Source organism: Pristis pectinata, chromosome 11, assembly GCF_009764475.1.
Source record: "Pristis pectinata isolate sPriPec2 chromosome 11, sPriPec2.1.pri, whole genome shotgun sequence".
Taxonomy (NCBI): domain Eukaryota; kingdom Metazoa; phylum Chordata; class Chondrichthyes; order Rhinopristiformes; family Pristidae; genus Pristis; species Pristis pectinata.
Window position 1 is genome coordinate 35626998 of NC_067415.1, and position 23272 is coordinate 35650269.

At 37.7% G+C, this 23272-nt stretch overlaps 1 protein-coding gene across 1 annotated transcript in view; it reads right to left on the reverse strand.

The window, feature by feature from the left end:
* The window catches only part of LOC127575940 (coiled-coil domain-containing protein 138-like), a 41448-nt gene that overhangs the window by 12921 nt on the left and 5255 nt on the right, over positions 1–23272 (reverse strand). The window contains exons 3-11 of the mRNA XM_052026202.1: positions 22159–22300; positions 17620–17735; positions 15382–15563; positions 11605–11763; positions 9291–9410; positions 6148–6225; positions 5382–5495; positions 3987–4145; positions 748–867 (exon numbers count right to left, since the gene is read on the reverse strand). Of these exons, the coding sequence (XP_051882162.1) occupies positions 748–867; positions 3987–4145; positions 5382–5495; positions 6148–6225; positions 9291–9410; positions 11605–11763; positions 15382–15563; positions 17620–17735; positions 22159–22300 (1190 nt within the window). The remainder of the gene's footprint in view (positions 1–747; positions 868–3986; positions 4146–5381; positions 5496–6147; positions 6226–9290; positions 9411–11604; positions 11764–15381; positions 15564–17619; positions 17736–22158; positions 22301–23272) is intronic.

Sequence of the window (23272 nt, forward strand, 5' to 3'; positions counted from 1 at the left end):
GAATTTTATTAATCTTACGTTTAGATATAGTAGCTTTCCATTGGTTGGCCAATAATTTACCAGATTTGTCACCATGTACATAAAATTGACTTTTGTTTTTAAGTAGTAGATTTTCAATTGAAGGTGTTAAACACAAACTGTTGCTAAAACAGATCTTATCTTGCTTGCTACTCAAATAAACGGTTAGTTCAACACAAGGTATGGATCTACCTGCTGATGGCTTGATCTAATAGGTGTTACTGACTAACTAAACTAATAGAGGAGCTAAAGTAGTAACAACTTTGATGACTTATTCTTGGGTCTTGAGTATTCAGAATATCTTTCTAAAACATCTAATACAGTTGAAATTATGGACAACTAACTGAAATACATACAATTAACCGAAGGAAGCAACTGAGTGTGAAGATGCTGGCTTCTCATAAAGATGTTCAGAAGCTATGTTGTTTGGACTGACAGCATTTGTCCAAGATGCTCAATGGCTTAACCATTGGTTATTTTACATGCATGGAACCAGGCTCTCTCTTAGCACACTATCTTGTGAATGAATATTAAATTGAAGAGTAATATTTAAATTGGCATTCCGATCATAACATTACTGTGCCACTGTGTGGTTAAAGGTATTCATCCTGTGAAAAAAAATACTTTCTGACCACAACCAAAGTTTTAAAATAAACATTATTGGATTCCACTCTGAATATCTAGCAAGCAGCATAGCTGTTGAAGGAAGAAAAATCTCTCTCCACTTACCTGTGTCCCTCTTCTGTCTATGTGCCTTAAAGCCCAGTAAATGAATTTTACCAGTGTGAGCTGCAGTTTGATATTCCCAGGTGGCATTAAATAAATTTGTGCCGTGATCAAGGGCAGGATCTGAAGCAGAAAGTTAGGAACTAAATAAACAACTGTTTTGCCAAAGCACTGTTAAAGTTGGTGAAGTGTTCCAGCTAAAAGTAAAAATAGAAAATGCTGGAAACTCTCAGATCAGCTGCAAAACACAGTTAATGTTTCAAGTCAAAGATTCTCAGGCTTCTATTACAAGCATTTTCTAAGTCACTTAGATTAGAACCATAGAAGGACAGAATCATAGAATGATATAGCTCAAAAAGATGGCATGTGTGTCATTTGCAAAAGCTTTCTGGGTAGTTCCACAGCCCCGCACATTCCCCATAACCTGCAAAATGTCCTCTTTCAAAATTTTATTCAATTCGCTTTGGAAAGATATTACGTTTCCACCAGCCTTCGATGCAATGCATTTCAAAACACAAGAATACACATCACAAATTTTGTTTTCTGTGCATCTTCCTTGTATCCAATATCCTCTGGTTGCCACCCTTTTTATGCTCTGTTTCTATTTATAATTCCAAGAATCTTGAATAGCATTTTAACAGTATTCTTAATGTCTTGCTATCTTCAAAGATTTGTTTACATTTCTTGGGTTTTAGTGTAGACACAAGAGAGACTGCAGATCCTGGAAATCTGGAGCAACACACACAAAATGGAGGAACTCAGCAGATCAGGCAGCATCTATGGAGGGAAATGAACAGTTGACGTTTTGGGCTGAAACACTTCATTAGGACTAGGGAATTCAGCTCGGGGAATTCAGATATTAAAATAGTTTTTGGCCATTATCACATGGGCACTGTAGCATCTTGCAACCAGAAAACTGACTGCTTCATTTCTTAAAATACAACAGTGACTGGATTTCCAAACTTTCTTACTGGCTGTAAAGCATTTTTCAATGGCATGAAAGGGATACAAAATGTGTTATTCTTTATGAAGTATTTCTTTACTTAAAAAGCACAAAGAAAAAATTCAGCAGATCAGGAAATGCCAACTTTTCAGACATGATTAAACAGAGAAGATATGGACATTTCTGGCATAAACATATCAGTAGCTACCGAGTAGCTTGGATTTGTCAAATAAATAAGCATTCACATATCCAATGCATGGTTTAAAAGAACTTGTATGAGTAATAAATACTATATCAGCCTCATGATGCATGTTGCTCTCCTGCTGAGAGTACTATTTTCTGACTTCTTTCTGCATCCATCAGTAACACAAGATTAAAAACTGCATAAGTTTGTTATCAATTTCTTCTAATGAGAAGTCTCTGCACGGCGAAGTTGGAGCTTAATGCAATTATTAATTTGCTCGACACCAGCAGCAACATTCATAAAGACAAAACAAATAATGCCCTACATACAAAATGCAAGAGTGTTTGATTACCAGGATAGAAATTACAATTTATTATTTCCCCACAAAGAGGATTTAATTTGCTCATGAAAACTGTTAAGACTATTATAAACTAGTAAGCTATTCATGTGTGATTTTTCTGGAATACATAGGCCCAAATTCGTTCTGCATCCCAAACATGCATTAAATTTGCATAGTGGTTACAGTGGAGGAAATCAGGAGGTTATCCAATCACAGTAGATAAAGAATAAAAAGACCTACTGTAAAGTGTCAGGGTAGATGTGTGTTGTGATATGTTAATTTTTTTAAAGTGATAATATTTGCAGAAGGAACAAGGCACTGACCTACAAGGTGATGAACTGGGTAAAGTTTGTTAAGTCACACTTAACCAATGTTAAAGCAGGCTGTACATTATAAATACCCATTGCTGCATGAGTGGCCTGTACCATCTGCAAGTCATGCAAATGCAAAAGATTGTCAAGTGAGTAATGTCCAGAGGTTCATTTGCATGGTTTGTCGTCACTCATTATTCAGGTATCACATTGTTAACCCCCAATCGCCTTAAGTGATTGGTTTCTGCAAAAATTCTATTACTTTGTGTATAAATGCAGCAGTGCACAATGGAACTTCTAAATTTTTTTTCCATTTATTTTAGAACAAGCAAAATTATATTAGTGTTAAAAAAGTTGCAAAAAATGTTACTCTCTCTTCAGAAATCACGTAGATGCCACAGCCAAGAAAGCTCACCAGCGCCTCTACTTCCTCAGGAGGCTAAAGAAATTTGGTTTTTCCCCTTTGACTCTCACCAACTTTTACAGATGCACCATTGAAAGCATCCTATCTGGATGTATCACAGCTTGGTACTGCAACCGCTCTGCCCAGGACCGCAAGAAACTGCAGAGAGTTGTGGACGCAGCCCAGTGCATCACGGACACCAGCCTTCCTTCCTTGGACTCTGTCTTTACCTCTCATTGTCTTGGTGTAGCAGCCAGCATAATCAAAGATCCCACCCACCCGGGACATTCTCTCTTCTCTCCTCTTCCATCAGGTGGAAGATAAAGGTGCCTGAGGGCACGTACCACCACACTTAAGGACAGCTTCTACCCCACTGTGATAAGACTATTGAACGGTTCCCTTATACAATGAGATGGACTATGACCTCACAATCTACCTTGTTGTGACCTTGCACCTTATTGCACTGCACTTCCTCTGTAGCTGTGACACTTTAGTCTGTACTGTTACTGTTGTTACCTGTACTACATCAATGCGCTTTGTACTAACTCAATGTAACTGCACTGTGTAATGAATTGACCTGTACGATCAGTTTGTAAGACAAACCTTTCACTGTACCTCAGTACAAGTGACAATAATAAACCAATACCAAAAATATTAGCTCATATGTAGCAATAGTGATGGTTGTTCTCAATAAAGGAAAAGTAAATAATTTTTGATGAAGTATTTGAAAAGCATGACTGTAGATTTTGCATTCCTTAACTAACACGCTTGATGCAAATTTCTTTTCAACTTATTCATAAAAAAAATAGATTATGATGAGATTTGGAAATGCATAGTTATCTCAAATAATGTATCAAAGGCCACCTAAGGTTACCAAAATAGTCCATTTAAAAAAAAATGCAGGTGGGGCTTAATTCCTTCTCAGATACATCTCTATTATTAGTATCACTTTTTTCAGTCAGCAAAAAGATTGCTAGTTATAACTACTCTAATGCAAAATAGTTCAATTCCAAGTTAATATTCAAAAGCCAAAATACTTGAAGGAAGAAAACTAGGATTACCTTCACACACATCTCTTGGACAGATTTTCTAGGTAAACACCAGCGACCCGATGATTTTTGGATATCATTTTCATCCTCTGGAGTTAAATAGCAAAGATAACCATCTGAGGTCCAGTCCAGAAGCACTCCAAGTAGTTCGTAGAAACCGCTATTTAAAGACTGAAATACAAAGAGAGATCTCAAACTGGGAGTTATGAATTCACTGAAATCAGAGTCACAGAGCAGAGACACAGACCAGCCCATCATGTCCATGCCAATCATCACCTATCTATAGTAATCTCATTAACACATGGTCCACAGCCTACTATGCCTTGGCAATTCAAGTGTTCATCCAAATGTTGTGCGAGTATCTACCACCACCATCTTCTCAGGCAGTGTTGCAGACGGCACTGAAATCTTCTTCGAAAATAGTGCCATGGTATCTTTAAGTTCATAAAAGATGTCATAGAACAAAAATGGTACTTCCAACAATGTAGCACTTCCTCAATACTATATTAGAGAGTCAACCCAGACCTTTGTGCTTGTGTCTTTCCACTGGAACAGAAGTGTCTATGAGTAGGTTTTAAATAATACAGAACAATGAAGAATTAACATTTTGGGTTCTGCCTTAAGTTTTTGGAAGTCTTTTCCAATGAAGCATCATACACGAGGAAAGTGAACAAGCCAAAGGTGGAACCTTGGAATATGCACGAGCTGACTGTGTTAGACAGAAGAAAAAGTCAGTGCTAAGAACATGCTAGCTTCATTGGTTTCACTCCTACTTGTCTCAATTAAAGGCAGGATAACAAATGCAAGACAAAGAATGAGTTTACCAACCACTGAAGGGTTTGACAACCAGAAATATAGCACACCACTGTCAGAGTTGTATGTCTGGCACAGGATCTAGTTTGCAAGGAATTTTGGAAAGAGACAAAGCTATGTTGCAATGCATTCAAGAACCTTGGAGAGAAAGGTGTGGGGTAGGATTAAATATAAAATGTTAACAGGAAAGGATGCAGCCAAGGATGGCTTTTCAGACAGGTATTGGCAGTTTTTATGAATATGAAATGGATGTTTGTAATAAAAAGAGTTAAACTGAGTGTTAATCAAAAGTTGAGGGATATGATGATTGCAGGAGGAAGACAGAATAACCATGGAGCAGATGTCTGACTTGGCTCGTTGGCAAGGGAAGTGGAGAGAAAATTCATAAATTGTCATGCACTGATTAAAATGATAAGGGAGAAGAAGATACTGAAATAGAATGTCAACATTTTTTTTGCTATTGGTAACAATGATGGAGAGTGGGCTTGGGGTATGTCAAATGCAAGGTGCGAAATTATATAACCTGAATTTAAAAATAGTACCCAACAAATCTTCCATTGTATCCATATCAACTAATGTAGCAAAATATCTTACACGATTGATTTTACGAGCAGGTTGAATCTTTTCCTGTTTTTCCGACCTGATTTCCTTCACACCAGAAGAAATATTTTCATGAATTTTCTGCGCCACACGTAAATCATGCTTCCTCTGCAAGGAGGTATAATTAGAACACATTTCCTAAAATTCTGACACACAACAAATACTAGAATATAGTTTAATCAGTGCTTCAAAGGGAAAAGGCACAGACAGAAAGTACAATTTCTTTGTTGATGCTGCAAATTTTTTGCTTTGCTTGAATTTTTAGAATATTGAATTTTGCCTCAGACCCACCATCAGCCTGGGTTGGCAGTTCTAATCCACCCCAACCACATGTGGTGGGAAAGACTGCAAGTACTGTATGGACTGAGGGTGCAGTGTGTTGGCAATCCAACTTGTCGTCATCTCAGGAACACTTAATGATGATGACTCAGAGGACAAGTTCTAAATTAGTCTAGGTTCCCTGCAGTGCATAGCATGGATATGATCCTGTTCATTCCTGATCCAGAAGTTGCACAAGGGGCCAGGCCAGGAAGTGCTCAATCAAATTTCCAGGCTGACACCAAACTTCTCAACCCAAACTAAAAAATAGTATGCAATTTAATACCTTGGTCATTTGACTAATTTGAGATTAGAACTTCATAGCCTAGGTTGGTGGATAAAGAAAACGGCATAGTTGGGGGTGGGGTAAAAAGTTATTTTCTTCATTATTTTTGTTCTTCCATGGTTTTTGCAAGATTTTCTCCAGTCATCTAAATCTCACCTGCAGGTTTTCTAAACGGCTTTGAATCTTTCTGTTCTGAACTTGCAACTTCTTGTTCTGTTGTGTTATATTGTTAATCTGAAAATTAATGTCACGGCATTATAAGACATACCCTTATACAGGTGATCCATGCATTATAGCCATTCTAGTAACGAAAATTCGCTCTTAAAGAATTCACAAATCACTACCCAAAAATGTGAGATAGGAAATAAAATTCGCTCTCAATATGTGGAAAAAACAGTAAAACAAAACCACAACATTTATTTTTTTTTTGAACTTGCATTTTGACATGCGCAGATGATGAGGCTTCACATTATGGAAAATCACGATTCTGACCGTTTTCTAGGAACACAACACCCTGTAACACAGGGGTCACCTGTACAAATTTTTGGAGTGTAACAAAGTATTGTATAATTTTGCAGATTATTTTCCTATTTATCTAAGTAAAAGCACTTAGTAAACTACATATAAATGGAAGGAAGTTAAAAAAAAAATTATCCACTTCAACAGTGAGCGCATTTAAAATCACGTATCCCAACCAACGTTTCTCTATTCATTAAGTAAACTGCATAAAATTATGGGCTAAATAAGCACCTCATTAAATGCACTGTCAGCATTTTTATCCAATTTCAAAAAAGGAAAATTTCAATTTAAGGCCTTTGGCAGAGCTAGAGTTGATTATTTCTTTTATTTATATTTCAGATTCATTCAACAGCTGAAATTAGATGCTTGTTTTGTTGAAATCAATTAATGTACCTCATAATGGAGACCCACAACCTCATAACTTGCAATTGTTGTAAATTGGTTATGTAAATGTTGCCTCTCTCAATGTGCCATCACAAAGATTACTGACCTAAAATAGTATGTTTCTCTTCACAGATGCAGCCCGAAAATTTCCAACATATTTTGTTTTGACTTCAAGTTTACCACATCAGCAGTTTTTATTTTATACCAAATTCTGGTTGCATTTGTGGAATATGGCCTCCTAATTTACTTGGATACCTTTCTAATCTATTTTGGGAATAACTATTTATTTATAATCTAAATGCATTTTTTTTACCCTCACAGAAACCAACATCCTTTATGATCTAGAAGTAATCATTTCAAATTTAAGGATTTGGAATCTACTATTTGGTGCAGCTTCAGGGATACCTCATTTTTAACACAATGGGTTTTTATGTGGGAAGAAAATTTTCACAGAAAGACAAAATCAGGAGTTCATCCTAGTAAGGGTACTTGACTGACTTCAGACCTTTGCAATTCATAGTGCTATTTAATTTCAATTTCTTCTAATAGCTATTTTCTTCTAAACTTATGATTTTTGTAGAAAAGATGGGTCAATTGGCCTCCTTCTATGCCATAATGATTCTATGATGTATAATTTAACAAGCGATTGACAGAGCATTATGAATATTTCAGATTTAATGCAGGAAAAACTGTAGGTAGTGGAGCTTTGATCAAATTGGAGTTTGCAGAAGTGCTGATCAGGAGAATGGCAAGGGAGAAGTTGAAAAATTAGCATCTACAGCTGATGAAAGTATGAATCAGGGTTCAACAACAGCAGGGTGGATAGAACAGGGAAGAAAAAAAACCAAATCCTTAGGATGCAGAGAGAGTGAAAGAGCATATTTGCTGATGGATCAGAAAAAGATTCAGGCTCTTATATTTTGTATAACATTTTTCAGCCAAAGTGATTAGTCAGGAAGAGACGAGTATACAGCAGAGGCCTGGATAATGAAAAATCTTCCTCAACCTGCAAGTAATTTTGTTGTTGTTCTGTTCCACATTGGACTAGATCATGCTGGCATCATCATCAGTCCAGGATTCCCACAGATGGCACTGTGCTTGAAATGCCAGCAAAACTGGGAGTGTGCTCTGAACATATTAAGTGATTTTAAAAGTTTTAAAATGTATCAAGTATTCTGAGACTTTTCAAGCTATTAAAATTGAAGTAAATCATTTTAAATAACTAAAATTAAAATGTAGAAAATAAAAAGTTAACTAAAAACAGACAATTTTTAAAAGTAAAGCAAAATAATAAAGCAAAATAATTTTAAGTACGCACATTACTTTGCCTCCAAAATCTCTGCCACGTATTTAGCTGCCCGAATCTGTCAATAAGTCTGGGACTTCTGCAGTTCACAGTAAATGTGCAGAAATTTGGGACTCAATTTCAATAGCTGAACGATTGGAACTATTGGCAATGGTCACCACGATGAGCCCAATATTTGTGCTTTTCACAAGGTGTGACAAAGTGTCAAATAGCAGAAAAAAACATTGCAACACCCAAGGAGGGGGGAAAAAAAAAGAGAATTAAAACAGCTTGCAAGACAAATTGACTTGTGAAGGAACTAACTAACTTGTTCGTATGTACTACTCACTAAAGGTTTATCATGCTCAAGAAATGGTCATTATAGTCCATGACTTAGGGTAACTGTTCTCTATGGTTTCCCTCTTTTTTCCTTTTTCCCACCAGGAGTGGAGGACAAGTCCAGCCTGACCTGTCAGGTATATCTTCCTGTTACGCATTTTGCATTTCCTACATTCTTTTGTCTATGTTCTCATCCTCTAACTGCTCCTGTTCACTCATTGACTAGATAACCTTGGTTACAAGTACCCTTACTAGGATGAACTCCTGATTTTGTCTTTCTGTGAAAGTTTTCTTCCCACATAAAAACCAATCATGTTAAAAATGAGGTATCCCTGAAGCTGTACCAAATAGTAGATTCCAAATCCTTAAATCTGAGATGATTGTTTCTAGATCGTAAAGGATGTTGGTTTCTGTGAGGGTTAAAAAAAAAATGCATCTAGATAATAAATAAAGTTATTTCCAAAATAGATTAGAAAAGTATCCAATTAAATTAAGAAGCCATATTCCACAAATGCTTATCCCCATGGTCATTCCGGTTTTACTCTATCAGAGACATTTCCCCTTCATTGCAGCTTAACAAGCTTTTTTTGTTTCCTTCCCAATTCTGACGATGGGTCTTCTACCTGAAACGTTAACTGTTCCTCTTCCCACAGATGTGGCCTGACCTGCTGAGTATCTCCAGCATTTTCTGTTTTGATTTTACATTCCCTATGGCTGTACCAGTCAAGTTGATCATATTATAGTAATGTAAACTTTATAAAATTGTTCTTGCCTGTTTTTTCAAGGTGTCATTTAAGTCCTTTAATGAGTCAAAGGAGGATTTGAGTCTTTTGTTTTCTTTCATCTTCTCCTTTATGGCATTTGTGAGCTGATTGACTTCAGCAGCATGTTGCTGTGGGGGTTAAAGTAGGAGATTTTCAACTTACTACTTAGGTGCAAATGTGACACTGTGCATCAGCAGTCAATAAAGAAATAACACAATTTTCTTTTCCACCAATTTCAGGGGACAGTTGGAGCTGGCATCTTTGCTAACCGAAACCAATTCCTAATACCAGTTTTACATCCAAGTGACAAGAAGAAATCTCACACATAGAGTTTTATTGTTCATTGACTAATTTTCTATTGCTTAATGTGATTGTATTCAGAGGGTGTGATGCTAACCTTTCCAATTCAGGGATATGAGAAAGTCTCAATTTTCTTATGTGTTCCATTAAGATTCAATTTTATGTGCATTATATCCAAATCAGATCAGAACATGGTTAAAAAGCGAAAAAAAAAAGTGTACTCTAAAGCCTTTAAGCCTTTTCCTCCACCATAACCAGCCACCCCAACCTCTTCCAAATTTTCAGAATCAAATGCATTTCATTTAAGTGCTGGGGACCATTCAACTAGCAGCCCAGGTGGACAAAAGACTGGATAAGAAAATAGTGATGGAGGCACGCAACTGAAAACATATGCAAGTAAATCAAGAAAAAACATGGAAAGTTGACTCTTTTGGTGAAAGTGGAGATTCAAAGTGCTTCTGTTGGCAAAAACTATGATAAATGTTACATGAAATGTTTCCCAATTGCTTATTTCTACCAGATTTGGGTGCAAATTTTAAACATAATTTTCATCTTTTCTTGCATTTTATACTTTTTGTTTATATATGAAATTAATAGTTATCTTGAGAACCCAAATCATTAAATGTGAACCATTTCAATGATATCTGCCATCAACAAATCCAAACAATCTACATTATTATGAGGATTTCTTAGACAAATTGGAAGAGAGCCGTAAAGAAAATTTTACTGATTACAAACTCTAATTTTAAAATTTGAATTGGCGTACAAATCATTTTCCATTGACATAACAAGGCATCACCAAATTTGCAGTTTTAATGTTGAATGATGCAATTTATAAAGGTAGCAATATCCATTAGGTGAAATTATACTAGTGGAAAAGTAATTGTATTATTCAAGGTGTCAATAAGAGTTTTTGTTCATATCCATTTTGGGTAACAACATCATCAGTTAAAGCATGATCCAAAACAATACATCTTTCTCCAAGATGCCCAAACAATGTATATTAATCCCAGAACATCTCCTAATTTCCTGACACTAGACTGTCAATTATCACCAAATTAGAGTCAGTTTGGTACCAAACTCAGATCTAATGGAAATGGGTTGACAATGACCAAACTTGTTCAATGCACAGCTCAAGAAAAGAGACATGCATCTTATCAGTTTGGATTTAATTCAAACCCATAACCTGGAACATGGCAACCCCCTAGGTGCAAAGCAGAAATTGAAATCCATTTTTCCATACAACATAAAAGGAAGCTATTTCAGCCCATCGAATCTTTGCTGGCTCACACAGAATCCTATTCCCCACTAATTTTCTTGTAACCTATTCTCCCCATGTTCCCATTAATTCCCCCATTCCCCTCACAATAGAGACAATTTGCAGAGGTCAATTAATCTACCAACCCGAACATGGGGACGTGGTAGGAAACTGAAGCACGCAGAAGAAACTCATGCGGTCACAAGGAGAACATGCAAACTTCACACTTTCAGCACTGGGAGGTCTGTATATAGTGAATGGTAGAATCTGGGGGAAGTTGATGGGAATGGGGAGAATAAAATATGATTAGTATAAATAGGTGCTCGAAGGTTGGCTTGATTGGTGGGCTTGAGAGCCTGTTTGCATGCTGTGTGACTCTATGACTTATTATTCCTCAGAATTCCTACACCTGGCTACAGCAGAAATCCTGAATAAAAATCAGCAGGAGGAACTCCAGATGACAATTTTCATTCCACACATAGGAACTGTAAAGTTAACTGCTCTACTATCATTAACTTGGTTGAGACCAACAAAATTACAATCTGGGATCAAACACTCCCACTCGTCAATGTATAAATATGCTGAAATATGGGGAAATGTGTCTTCACTTGTTAAATTAACATTTATGGTGTTCAAATAACAAATTGTGTTTCAGATTTATGATGTTTTAGAAAGTCACCGTAATTATTTTACAAGTTATAGATCGGAGATTCATTTAATTCCTTTGAGGCTGCATGAGAGTAATTAAATGTAGTTAACCATACCTCCTTCATAATCTCAAACTTGGCATGAACCTCTTCTTCCACACCTCTTAACTTTGTTACTGCATCTTGATGTTTGATGAGCAAAGCCTCTCTGTCAGCTAGATGTTGTTCATGTGACTGTACCTGAAATCTGTACTCCTGTAATGCCATGCTTTCCTTCTGCATTACATGAAAATCAGAACATTTACCTATTAGACATAAACACTGAATCTCTACATTGTTAAACCCAAATCAAAATAGCACTTAATTGTTCTACTTCTCCACAAAAGCAACTCTGGGTATACTTTTATATTCATGTCCCAGATTCTAGAATAAGAGGCAAAGGGAAAATGCTCATCACTGACGTCAAAGAAACACATTTAGAAAATTTCCATTAGCACTGAGGTAAGGATTTTGCCCCAAGGCTAAAGGTCTCAAAGTAAAGAAACAATGGAACATCGACCAGTGGCTCTGACATCCACCATCATGAAGTGCTTTGAGAGGTTGGTCATGGCTCACATCAACTCTAGTCTACCAGACAATCTGGACCCATTGCAATTCGCCCATCGGTGAAACAGGTCTACAACAGATGCCATCTCCCTGGCCCTACACTCAGCTCTGAAGCATCTGGACAGTAAAGACACCTACGTTAGACTATTGTTTATTGACTACAGCTCTGCCTTCGATACAATAATCCCAAGCAAGCTTGTCACCAAACTCCGAGATCTAGGACTCTGTAACCTCCCTCTGTAACTAGATCCTTGACTTTCTAACAAACAGACCACAATCAGTGAGGATAGGCAGCAATACCTCTGGCATGATTATTCTCAACACTGGTGCCCCACAAGGCTGCATCCCCAGCCCTCTACTCTACTCCCTATACGCTCATGATTGTGTGGCCAGATTCTGCTCTAACTCCATCTACAAGTTTGCAGATGATACCACCGTTGTAGGCCATATCTCAAACAGCAATGAGTCGGAATATAGGAAGGAGATAGAGAGCTTAGTGGAATGGAGTCATGACAACAACTTTTCCCTCAATGTCAACAAAAGAGCTGGTCATTGACTTCAGGAAAGGGGGCGGTGTACATGCACCTGTCTACATCAATGGTGCTGAGGTCGAGAGGGTTGAAAGCTTCAAGATCCTGGGAGTGAACATCACTAACAGCCTGTCCTGGTCAAATCACGTAAATACCTGGCCAAGAAAGCTCAGCAGCGCCACTACTTCCTCAGGAGGCTAAAGAAATTTGGTTTGTCCCCTTTGACTCTCACCAACTTTTACCGATGCACCATAGAAAGCATCCTATCTGGATGTATCATGGCTTGGAACGGCAACTGCTCTGCCCAGGACCACAAGAAACTGCAGAGTGTTGTGGACACAGCCCAGCGCATCATGGACACTAGCCTCCCCTCCTTGGACTCTGTCTTTACCTCTTGTTGGCTTGGTGAAGCAGCTAGCATAATCAAAGACCCCCAGCCACCCGGGACATTCTGTCTTCTCTCTTCTTCCATCTGGTAGAAGATACAGGAGCCTGAGGGCACATACCACCAGACTTAAGGACAGCTTCTACCCCACTGTGATAAGACTATTGAACGGTTCCTTTATACAATGAGATGGACTATGACCTCACGATCTACCTTGTTGTGACCTTGCACCTTATTGCACTGCACTCTCTCTGTAACTGTGACACTTTACTCTGTACTGTTACTGTTTTTACCTGTACTACATCAATGCACCTTGTACTAACTCAATGTAACTGCACTGTGTAATGGATTGACCTGTACGATCAGTTTTTAAGACAAGCTTTTCACTGTACCTCGGTACAAGTGACAATAATAAACCAATACATGGGAGCCAGTGGTGATTATTCAGCCCCTCAAACATATTTCTTTGTTCAATGAGATAGCAGCTGATTTATATCCTAATTCAGTCCACGTACAATTCTGTTAATAGTCAACTGCTTTTTGTCAGAGCTCTACTATGTTTTATTGAATACATTTCCCAAAATGTCCTAGATCCAAATCTCTTAAGTCTGTTAATTCTGGAATCCCACACTCATCCCATCAAATGCTTGCAAAGTCTTATAAATGTCTATCAAATCACCCCTCAACCTGCTGCAATACCAAGGAATGCATGCCTAGCTTATGCAATCACTCCAGAATGTAAAACCTGGTAACAATGTTTTTGAAACTGTGCTGCATTTATTGAAAGATAAGGTTGTCTGAAAAAGTTCCATTAGCCTTTAGATTATCTGCAAACTTAAAGAACACATTCTGAAACATTCATATTGTTTAACAAAGTAATATGAGCCTCATTCCTTATTTCTTTACCCTATATTTTTTTAATATTTAATCCCATAATATTTTAATATTTAATTTAATAATTAGAAAACAAAAGATGCACAGTTGGTTTACAGCATATAACAAATGGAGACTAGTAATCTGAATGTAGCAATACAAGGGAGCAGGTAGAGTTTAGCTGATTGAATTCAGGATTTAGCAGCACTTGTGAACAGTCATTGGAATTGGCAGAACAAGTGTGGCATGCTATAATGCTTGGCTGAACTATGGGAATAGATGGAGGTTTGGCAAAATGAAAATAAATCCTGTGGTCAGCACCACATTGGAGAAGGAATCTGAAGTTTGGCAGGGCTTTGGGATGAAGTATAGGATTTGGTTCACTAATGGATTCCTGAAATCCACTAGGAAGGCGAAGCATGTCTGTAGGGTGGGAGTGGGAAGGGCAAAGATCTGGCACACAAGTTTCAAAGTTTTTCCAGAGTTTTCTGCAATTATTGATGCTGTGCTTCCAGGAAATTTCTTTATCCGTCTGTTTTTACAACTAATTTGTTACTAACAATCCAGTTACATTAATCATTCCATTTTAATATCGTCAGGCTTCCAATAGCATCTGATATTTTGGAAATATAAGTCCAAAAGAAAATACAGCTGTCATTTAGTGGAATGGACCTAGATTTAACTGTTTAGAAAGACAATGGGTCTTTGAAACGTACAAGATTCTGAACAACTCTTTTTCTTAGCTGCAGAATCTATAACTATGATGAGTGGTCTCAGAGCAAGGCTTTAGCTGTTTAAATTCAAAATGAGTAGAAACTTCTTCACTCAATAGAGCTGTAAATCTTTGAAATTCTCCACTACAAGAGGATGAAAATCGTTATGGTTTAGCATATTTGTGGCTAAATTGATTTTGGAATGAAGGGATCATGAAAGTGATTGAGGTGGAGTATCAACAACAATCTGACTGAATCGTGGAACTAGGCTCAAGGGCGCATATCATATGTACCTCCCTTTACTTCTAATGCTCTTATAATATACAAGCCCACCAGTGAATTTTGAGAGATATTATTTAAGACATTTTGGTTTCATCTGACCAGATTCTTCCCCAACTTTGTACTTCAAGTGATTTCCCTCAAGCACAATTACAGCCACTACAACTCATATGCAATTACGCAATAGTAATGAAAGTCAGCATAGCCTCATAACATTTAAAGATTCAGTTGGTAGACAGTAGTAGTCACTGTTTCCCTTCCTGTTTTGGAACATTCATTGTGGTCAACTAAAATAAACCCAAGGAAGTACATTTTCAGCGGGTTCATCAGTATGTTAAAAAACAATAAATTAAAAGCAGAAAAATTAAAAAGTTGGCCTCCATTAAAGGTTTGTGCTTAATCAGGAAATATTTAGAGTTCCATGTTTATTGCAATTATGACCACTAAATTGACTATTAAACTAATTTTAACAATCATAGGTTGTGCCGTTGGCACATTGCAAACCTACCTGCAAGTGTTGCCATATGGATGTTAACTCATTATGAATTTGCACTATTTCAACTGGTAAAAGGCAAGGATATTCCCAAGATTCTGAATGGCTTCCATTCTTTAATTCTGTAATATTGTCATCTGTATGAATTGCAGCTGATGTAAAATTTATAGAAGCTAAGCCTGAAGGCAAAGTAACATCTAAAGACAAAAACAAAGTTAAAAATTTTTGGTCAGGCAAGAAACTTGTTTCTATGGATAAAATAAAAGCTTTTTCTTACAACTTATATACAAACATGGCACCTTCACTTTACTTTTGTACAAATGAGTTAATTCATTTTTCTGTCGGTACATACAACCTCATTCATCATCTTCAGTTTTTTAGGAAGATAATTCTTGTCTACAGGAAGGATGCAGAAGCCACAGAAAGGGTGCAGAGGAGATTTACAAGGATGCTACCTGGAATGCGGAGCATGCCTTATGAAAGCAGGTTGAGGGAACTCAGCCTTTTCTCCTTGGAGCGACGGAGGATGAGGGGGGACCTGATAGAGGTATATAAGATGATGAGAGGTATTGATCGGGTGGATAGTCAGAAGCTTTTCCCCAGGGCTGAAATGGTGGCCACAAGAGGACATAGGTTTAAGGTGCTGGGGAGTAGGTATAAAGATGTCAGGGGTAAGTTTTTTTACTCAGAGAGTGGTGAGTTTGTGGAATGGGCTGCCGACAACGGTGGTGGAGGCAGATACGATAGAGTCTTTCAAGAGGCTGTTGGATAGGTACATGGAGATGAGAAAAATAGAGGGCTATGGGTAAGCCTAATAATTTCTAGGGTAGGGACATGTTCAGCACAGCTCTGTGGGCCGAAGGGCCTGAATTGTGCTGTAGGTTTTTCTATGTTTCTATGTTTCTAATGATGAACGAAGCTTCTTAATCTGAACTATTACAAGAACTCTTTTGATCTTCTATGCCTCAGGCTCAAAGTAAATGAAAGAGACAATGTCCTCTGACACCTTTAGGGACATGGGCAACACACTTCTGGGAACATAATCACTTATAGCTCCCCCACCAAGGCACACACCACCCTGGCCTGGAGATTCTTCATTGTCACTCCCTATCTAATAGCATAAAGTACAAGCGCTGAAGTTCAAGTAAGCCACCTACCACTAGTTTCTTAAAAGCAAACAAGAATGGATGATAAATGCTGGCCTGGCCAATTCCATATCCCACAAAAGAATAAAAGGCTAGTCAGACAATGACCTACTCTGGTATCACAAGGTCACATGTTCGAAGACAAAAATAAATAGTAACTGACTAATATAGGTTCAAAAGTTCCCAATTATAAGGTTACCAAGTTTCTTACACTCCATTCAATTTGTTGTGAAGTAACTTTGGATGTCTACTATGCAAGAAAAAGTCCTCTTCTTTTTCACTAGTTCTGGAATTGAAGACAAAGTACATTCTATCTCTTGAAGAGGTAGAAACTCTAGGAGCACAAACGTCACTACACCGACAGACAACATATTCTAATTTTAGGCTCAAAAAGCCTATTGCAAAAAAAAAAAATTCAATTTGGCTGAAATCAAAGTTCAAAGAGTCTTAAAAATGAAAGATAAGTAAATGAATTTTCTGCAGACTTCCCAGACCAGCGTTGCACTGGAAAGACAAGACTGTCACAGGAGAATGCATGGACAGGCACTCCTGGGAAAACATAATCCGTGCACCCCTGCAATGGTCCAAAATGAACAGCGCTAAGGATTTTTTATCATCCCATGTACTCAAGAGTGATTCATGCCGGGAAGTACCCAACAAAATACTGGGAACGATATTAAAAGAAAATTGGAAATTACATTCTCTCATTTTACTCCAGGATAAAAAGAATCATTTAACACCGAAAAAAAGTTTGGAGCTAAATTTCCAAGCAACAATGTTAAGTGTGTAATACTTATTTTCTTTTGGAAGCGGAATCATGGCAAGACTACAGGACGCATTTATCTTGGGTGATTGGACCAGTTTCAGACCCCATACCAATTCATTGGCAGTCAGTAGAAAACTTGACAAGCCAAAGACCTAACACACCACATAAACTTTCGACCACAGAAGAACAAAAAATACACAAACCTAATTTGTTTATATGCCATTTTCCTCCAAGCTGAGGACATGCTGTTCTCATCTTCTTACCAAAATAAATACTAAGCAAAACACAAAATATTACTACCAATTCCATTGTAAAAGCAGCTCGACACTCATTTATACTAACCAGTTTCAGGATAAAATTGTGTTCCGCTGTCTTGTTTCTTGTTTGTTGTGAACTCTTCCTCACTCAAATATCCCTCTAACTCTTCATTTGAGCAATGGTCATTAGCATCATCAAGACTGTTAATTTAATGAAACTTTAAATATCATCAAATTGTTTAAAAATCAAAATACGCACATAACCTTTTACTTATACAGAATATTTCCTTAGATTATCAGCTAAACATGAATAACTGAATAGACAAAGTATTTTATCTACAAAATAAAACTATTCACAAGTATTGAAATAACTTAGAACAGTCTGAACATGAAAGATATGCTTCACATTTCTTTTTGCCATAAATAAAACATAACTAACATTGTTAACATCACATTCTTAAAGGAGTTTTCTACAAGTATTTAAACCTCTCAAATTATATCAACATCACACTTCAGTGCCCATCAGGACATAAACGCAGCAACAATGAAGGAATAGTGATACATTTCCAAATCAGGATGGTGTGCAACTTGGGGATGTGAAGTGGGAACCTAAATATGATAATATCGGCTGCTGGATTGGAAAGTGCTTTTGGAGTAGCCTAGGTGAATAACGACAGTGAATTTTGTAGAGGTAACACACTGCAGTCACGGTGCACTGTTGTGGAGGAATTTAATGCTTAAAGAGCAGTGCTTTGTCCTGAAAAAGGTTTTCAGCTTTTTGAATGTTGTTTGAAACTGCACACATCCAAGTAAGTGGAGAGCATTTCATCCTGCTCCTGGCTTATGCTTTGTGGATGCTTTCAGATGACACAGGATGCCAGCTTTTGATCTTTTTTTTAAAGCCACAATATCTGTGTGCCTGGTCTAGTTGAGTTTCTGGTCAAAGGCAACCCCTGGGATGATGGTGGTAGCAGATACAGCAATGGTAATCCCACTGAATGTCAATAGTAAGTGATTAGAGTCTCTCTTGTTATAAATGTGGGTCATTACCTGGCACCTGTGTGGTGTGAATGTTACTTGACACATAGTATCAGCCCATACTTGAATGTTGTCTATGTTTTTCTGGTATGGACTGCTCCATTTTCAGAGGAATTCCAAATCTTATCCAATCATTAGGAAGCATTCTCACTTCTGATTTTATGATGAAAGAAGGTTATTGAAGAAGTAACTGAAGATGGGTGGCCATTGGATACTGTCCCCAGGAACTTCTACAGTGATATTCTGATGCCAGAATGAATGACCTCTATCAATTGCAACCACTTTCCATAATTCAAGGAATGACTTCAACTATTGAGTTGCTTTCCTCTTGATGTCCATCAATTTCAGTTTTACCAGGGCTTCTTGATGTCACATTTGGTCAAATGCTGCTTTGATGTCAAGGGCAGTGGAAAATGAAGAATGCAGAATGGAATTCACAGAAGTGAGAAGGGGAAAGAATCACTAGGGAAGGATAGACTTGGAACTTTAGGAAAAAGGTTACACATTAGAAAGTAAAATAAATAAATGAAAGAAATGTACTGTTTATATAAATTAGGCTTGCAGATAAAACTAGTATATTGCGTTACTGATCTTATATACAGACTTGAGGCAGTAAACCACTCTATGCTTGAATGATTTTATACATGGTCATGCCCAGACTTCACAGTTGAGACAAGTATTCATCAGGTATTGCTGTGTGGGAGTGAAAGGGAATAGATGTGTGTCACAGAAAATATTTATTCAAGTAGATGTCTCTTGGACCTAAAAGGATTGGGAAACATTAGATTACAGAGAGGATAGGGACAGGTGGTTATGGAGAAGATGGGAAAAATGTCAGGCAAATAACTGCAGAGGTTTGGGCAAATGATCACGTGGGAGCCAGGCAGACAGACAGGAAAGATTGGGGGCAGAGAGGCTATTAAAAGTAAAAGGAGGAAGAAGAATGCCTTGGATTCTAGCAGTGACCCAGGTAGGCTCAAACTCTTTAACTAATGACAAAGTAGGTTTTAACATTCTGATTATGACCCACTTCAAAGTTGTCATGAGCCTATTAGAACTTTACACAAGTGGCAAATTAACTTCACCACTTACAACTAGGGGGCTGTGTGCAGCAGCGGATCATACCAAAAAATTGCCGTACAAACGAAGAAGTCTGGTTACCCTTGGTATATAGGACAAAGAATGTTTCAAGTTTACTCTCAGATAAGATAAACTAACAATATTGTTAGTTTTGAAAGGAGAGATGCATTTGATAAGAAAGATGAATTGTACAATTAAACAAATATGGCTTTTGTTAACGCACCAAATCTAATTTGTCACCAACATCATGGCTCACCATTGTCTGGAAGTTCAATTAAATACTGTTGCAATTAAGTCCTACGGGCTTAAACACCAGACAAGCAAGTTCACAATAAAAGACAATGTTAACATCAAAAAAAATATCATATCTCCGTCTGGGAACTGAATACAATGTCCCGATACCAATATCTTGTTAGGTCTATCTGCTAGATACCATTTTCCATATCTGAACCCAACTTGTTTATTTCTCATTTGATCTGGCCTTCGTTAGCCTTTTGCATTGTTCCAAATATTATCCAAACAACTTTTCTTTGATTAGATGTAGATATAGTTTCTGTGTTTTACTTTTACAATGCAAGATCATTTGCTGACACTTTAGCTTTTATACTTCTGTAACAGTCATGAACAATTATTTGGGTTATGACTGCATTTGCACTCAAAATATCAATCATTAATAGAAATGCTAACCTTCAACTTCTATCAATTACATTCAAGGTTACATAGAAACATTGTATTTGCACAATGAAAGAAAACAGAGCAGTACAAGACTTGAGAATGTACAGTATATAATGGCAACATGTCCTATGCCATGTGGATAGCCAATTAAAGCAGTAGTTAAAAGAGCAAAGAGGCTAGATGCTCTAAGGTGGGAAGCTTATTCCTGACATTTCAATGTCCATGATGGCATATATGGTTTGACAAAATGCTCAAAATATGGCAGGTATGGCCAAAAGATTCAACACATGCAAGGATACAATAATATACTTGATCAAGCCCCAGGTTGCTTGTCTCAGTAGTAACTTGTTCTGCTGTTCCATTCCCAATACCATTAAGGTAGCACCATCACATAGCAGTTCATGGTGGTCCACTTCTCAGGACAGCAAATAAAACCTTGCCCTCATTTTTGAGATCACAACAATAAGTAATGAGAAAAGAACTGCTGCATTCTATTTCTGAGAGAGCAAAGTAACTTTTTCAGATTTGTAGAGTACTGTGTCATTGCGTCTCTTCTGATCCCGCCCCTAGATTCAGTTCCCTCCCATTCTTGGTCAGTGTCCTACCTACTGTACAAAAATATATGAGATGTGATTCCCCCACTTTGGGCCAAGGTCCCTTGTGTGGCTTAGTACCCTCATCTAGGTCTCCCTGACAGACAAATGGGATACATACATAAAGGTACATATATACATAAATGGAGGGCAGGGGAGACAGAATGCCATTGAGGGAAGGGGAAGGATGGTAGGGGGACAGTGGGAGCCTGCAAGGGAAAGTTGGGTGCTAGGAGAACTTACAAATGGAGACTTGGCAAACACATGAGGAGAGTGAAGAACACTGGCAGAGAGATTGTGGAGAGCATGAGGGTGGAGAAAGAGCAGGTGAGGAAGAATCCAATTTAACTGCAACCATTCTTTGACTCGAGCCGTCAATACTTAATTAGAACGAACATTCCTGAATACTTTTAACATTCCATCTTAGAACATAGAACAGTACAGCACAGAACAGGCCCTTCGGCCCACAATGTTGTGCCAACATAGCTATTCCCTCCTACTTACAGAATGCCCACATCCCTCTATTTTCCTCTCATTCATGTGCCCATCCAAGCCCCTCTTAAAAGTTCCCAATGAATTTGCCTCCACCATCCTATCAGGCAATGCATTCCAGGCATCCACCACTCTCTCAGTAAAAAAACGTACCCCTCACATCTGTTCTGAACTTACTCCCTCTCACCTTAAATGCATGCCTTCTGTTATTGGATCGCTCAATAATGGGAAAAAGATATTGCTTGTCCACCCTATCTATGCCCCTCATAATTTTATACGCTTCCAACAGATCACCCCTCAGCCTCCGCCACTCCAGAGAAAAGAGCCCAAGTTTGTCCAGCCTCTCCTGATAGCACATGCCCTCTAATCCAGGCAGCATCCTAGTAAACCTCCTCTGCATCCTCTCTAAAGCCTCGACATCCTTCCTATAATGAGGTGACCAGAACTGCACGCAATACTCTAAATGCAACCTAATTAGAGTTTTACAGAGACGCATCATAGCTTCTTGACTCCTATACTCAATACCCCGATTGATAAATGCAAGCATTCCATAAGCCTCCTTAACCACCCTGTCTAACTGTGTAGCCACCATCTTGTCCTCAAATGACACTGACTTCAATCTTCTTTGAACACAGAGGATTGTTTTTTCTTTAATAATACTATGCTGTTAAAAAGATTATTCTAATGCAGTTATATGCAGGAAATGCTGTTGACTTAACTGTACTTCTATGGGTTTCTAATCTTACCATGCAGAATTGAGTTTTATTGTTTTATATAGGTTTTGTAATAATCTGTTATAATGCTTTCTTTCACTGTAGGTCAGGCCAAATGTAGGTGACTTCATTGGAGAAGGTGCGCATCTTTGTCCTGTTAATATTTCCATTACACCTAAATAAAGGACAGAACCAGCTTTGGGTTACTAAGAAAGCATAATCACATAGACATTGCTATTAATTCTTAAGTTTGAAAAATGGTTTAAATCTGACATTAAGAATACAGGCAACCCCCGTGTTATGAACAGTTGGGTTACAGTAATTCGCCCTTACAGAAAATCTGAAATATAGAATAAAGGAATTTATGTGGGGAAAAAAATGAATAAAAAAACAAGCACAAACTGCAAATGAAACAACAAATGTTGTCTCCAATTTGCATTTCTTGAGGCATGCACAGATAATGTGACTTTTTTTTTTAAAAAGTGCTGTAAGTTCATTTTGCTGTCCAGTTTTTTTTCCTCCCCCCAAGCGTTTTCCATATTATTTGCCCTCACAATGTCCGAAACAAGAACAGTAAGCTTAAGTACAAGGCGTAAACCTAAATGACTGCATAAAGGAATTACACTGGATGTAAAACTTGATATTTTATAAAGATTTGTGCAATAGCTAAAGTTGTGGGGCTTTCTATTGCATCTTCAAACATAGATGCTGGCCACTTAAGAGATTTGCTTTGGAAACAGACAAGGCAATCTTGTAAGTGTCCCATCCCTCCACCCCAACCCCAGTGCACCGGGAACCAGCATTACTGTCGGGAGAAAAATCTTCCCATAGGAATGCATCTCCATATAACATGGGATTCAATGGGAAATAGGGTTTTGCATAATGGAGAATACGATATGTATTGTTTTCTAGGAATGCAAACCCTCCATAATGAGGGGGTTGCTTGTCACAAATGCTGTGCATCTATTTACTGTTTGGCAAAAGGTTGCAGAAACACAATTCTTAACTTAGTTTATTCATCAAAGGAAAACTTAAAAATGATGTTGTTGAAGGAGAAGAACAATTCTTTTGGAATTAAGTCTTTTTTTTCAAATTTGGAATGAAAAAGATACACAAATCCACTCCCCACCACGTTTCTTAGCAGTGC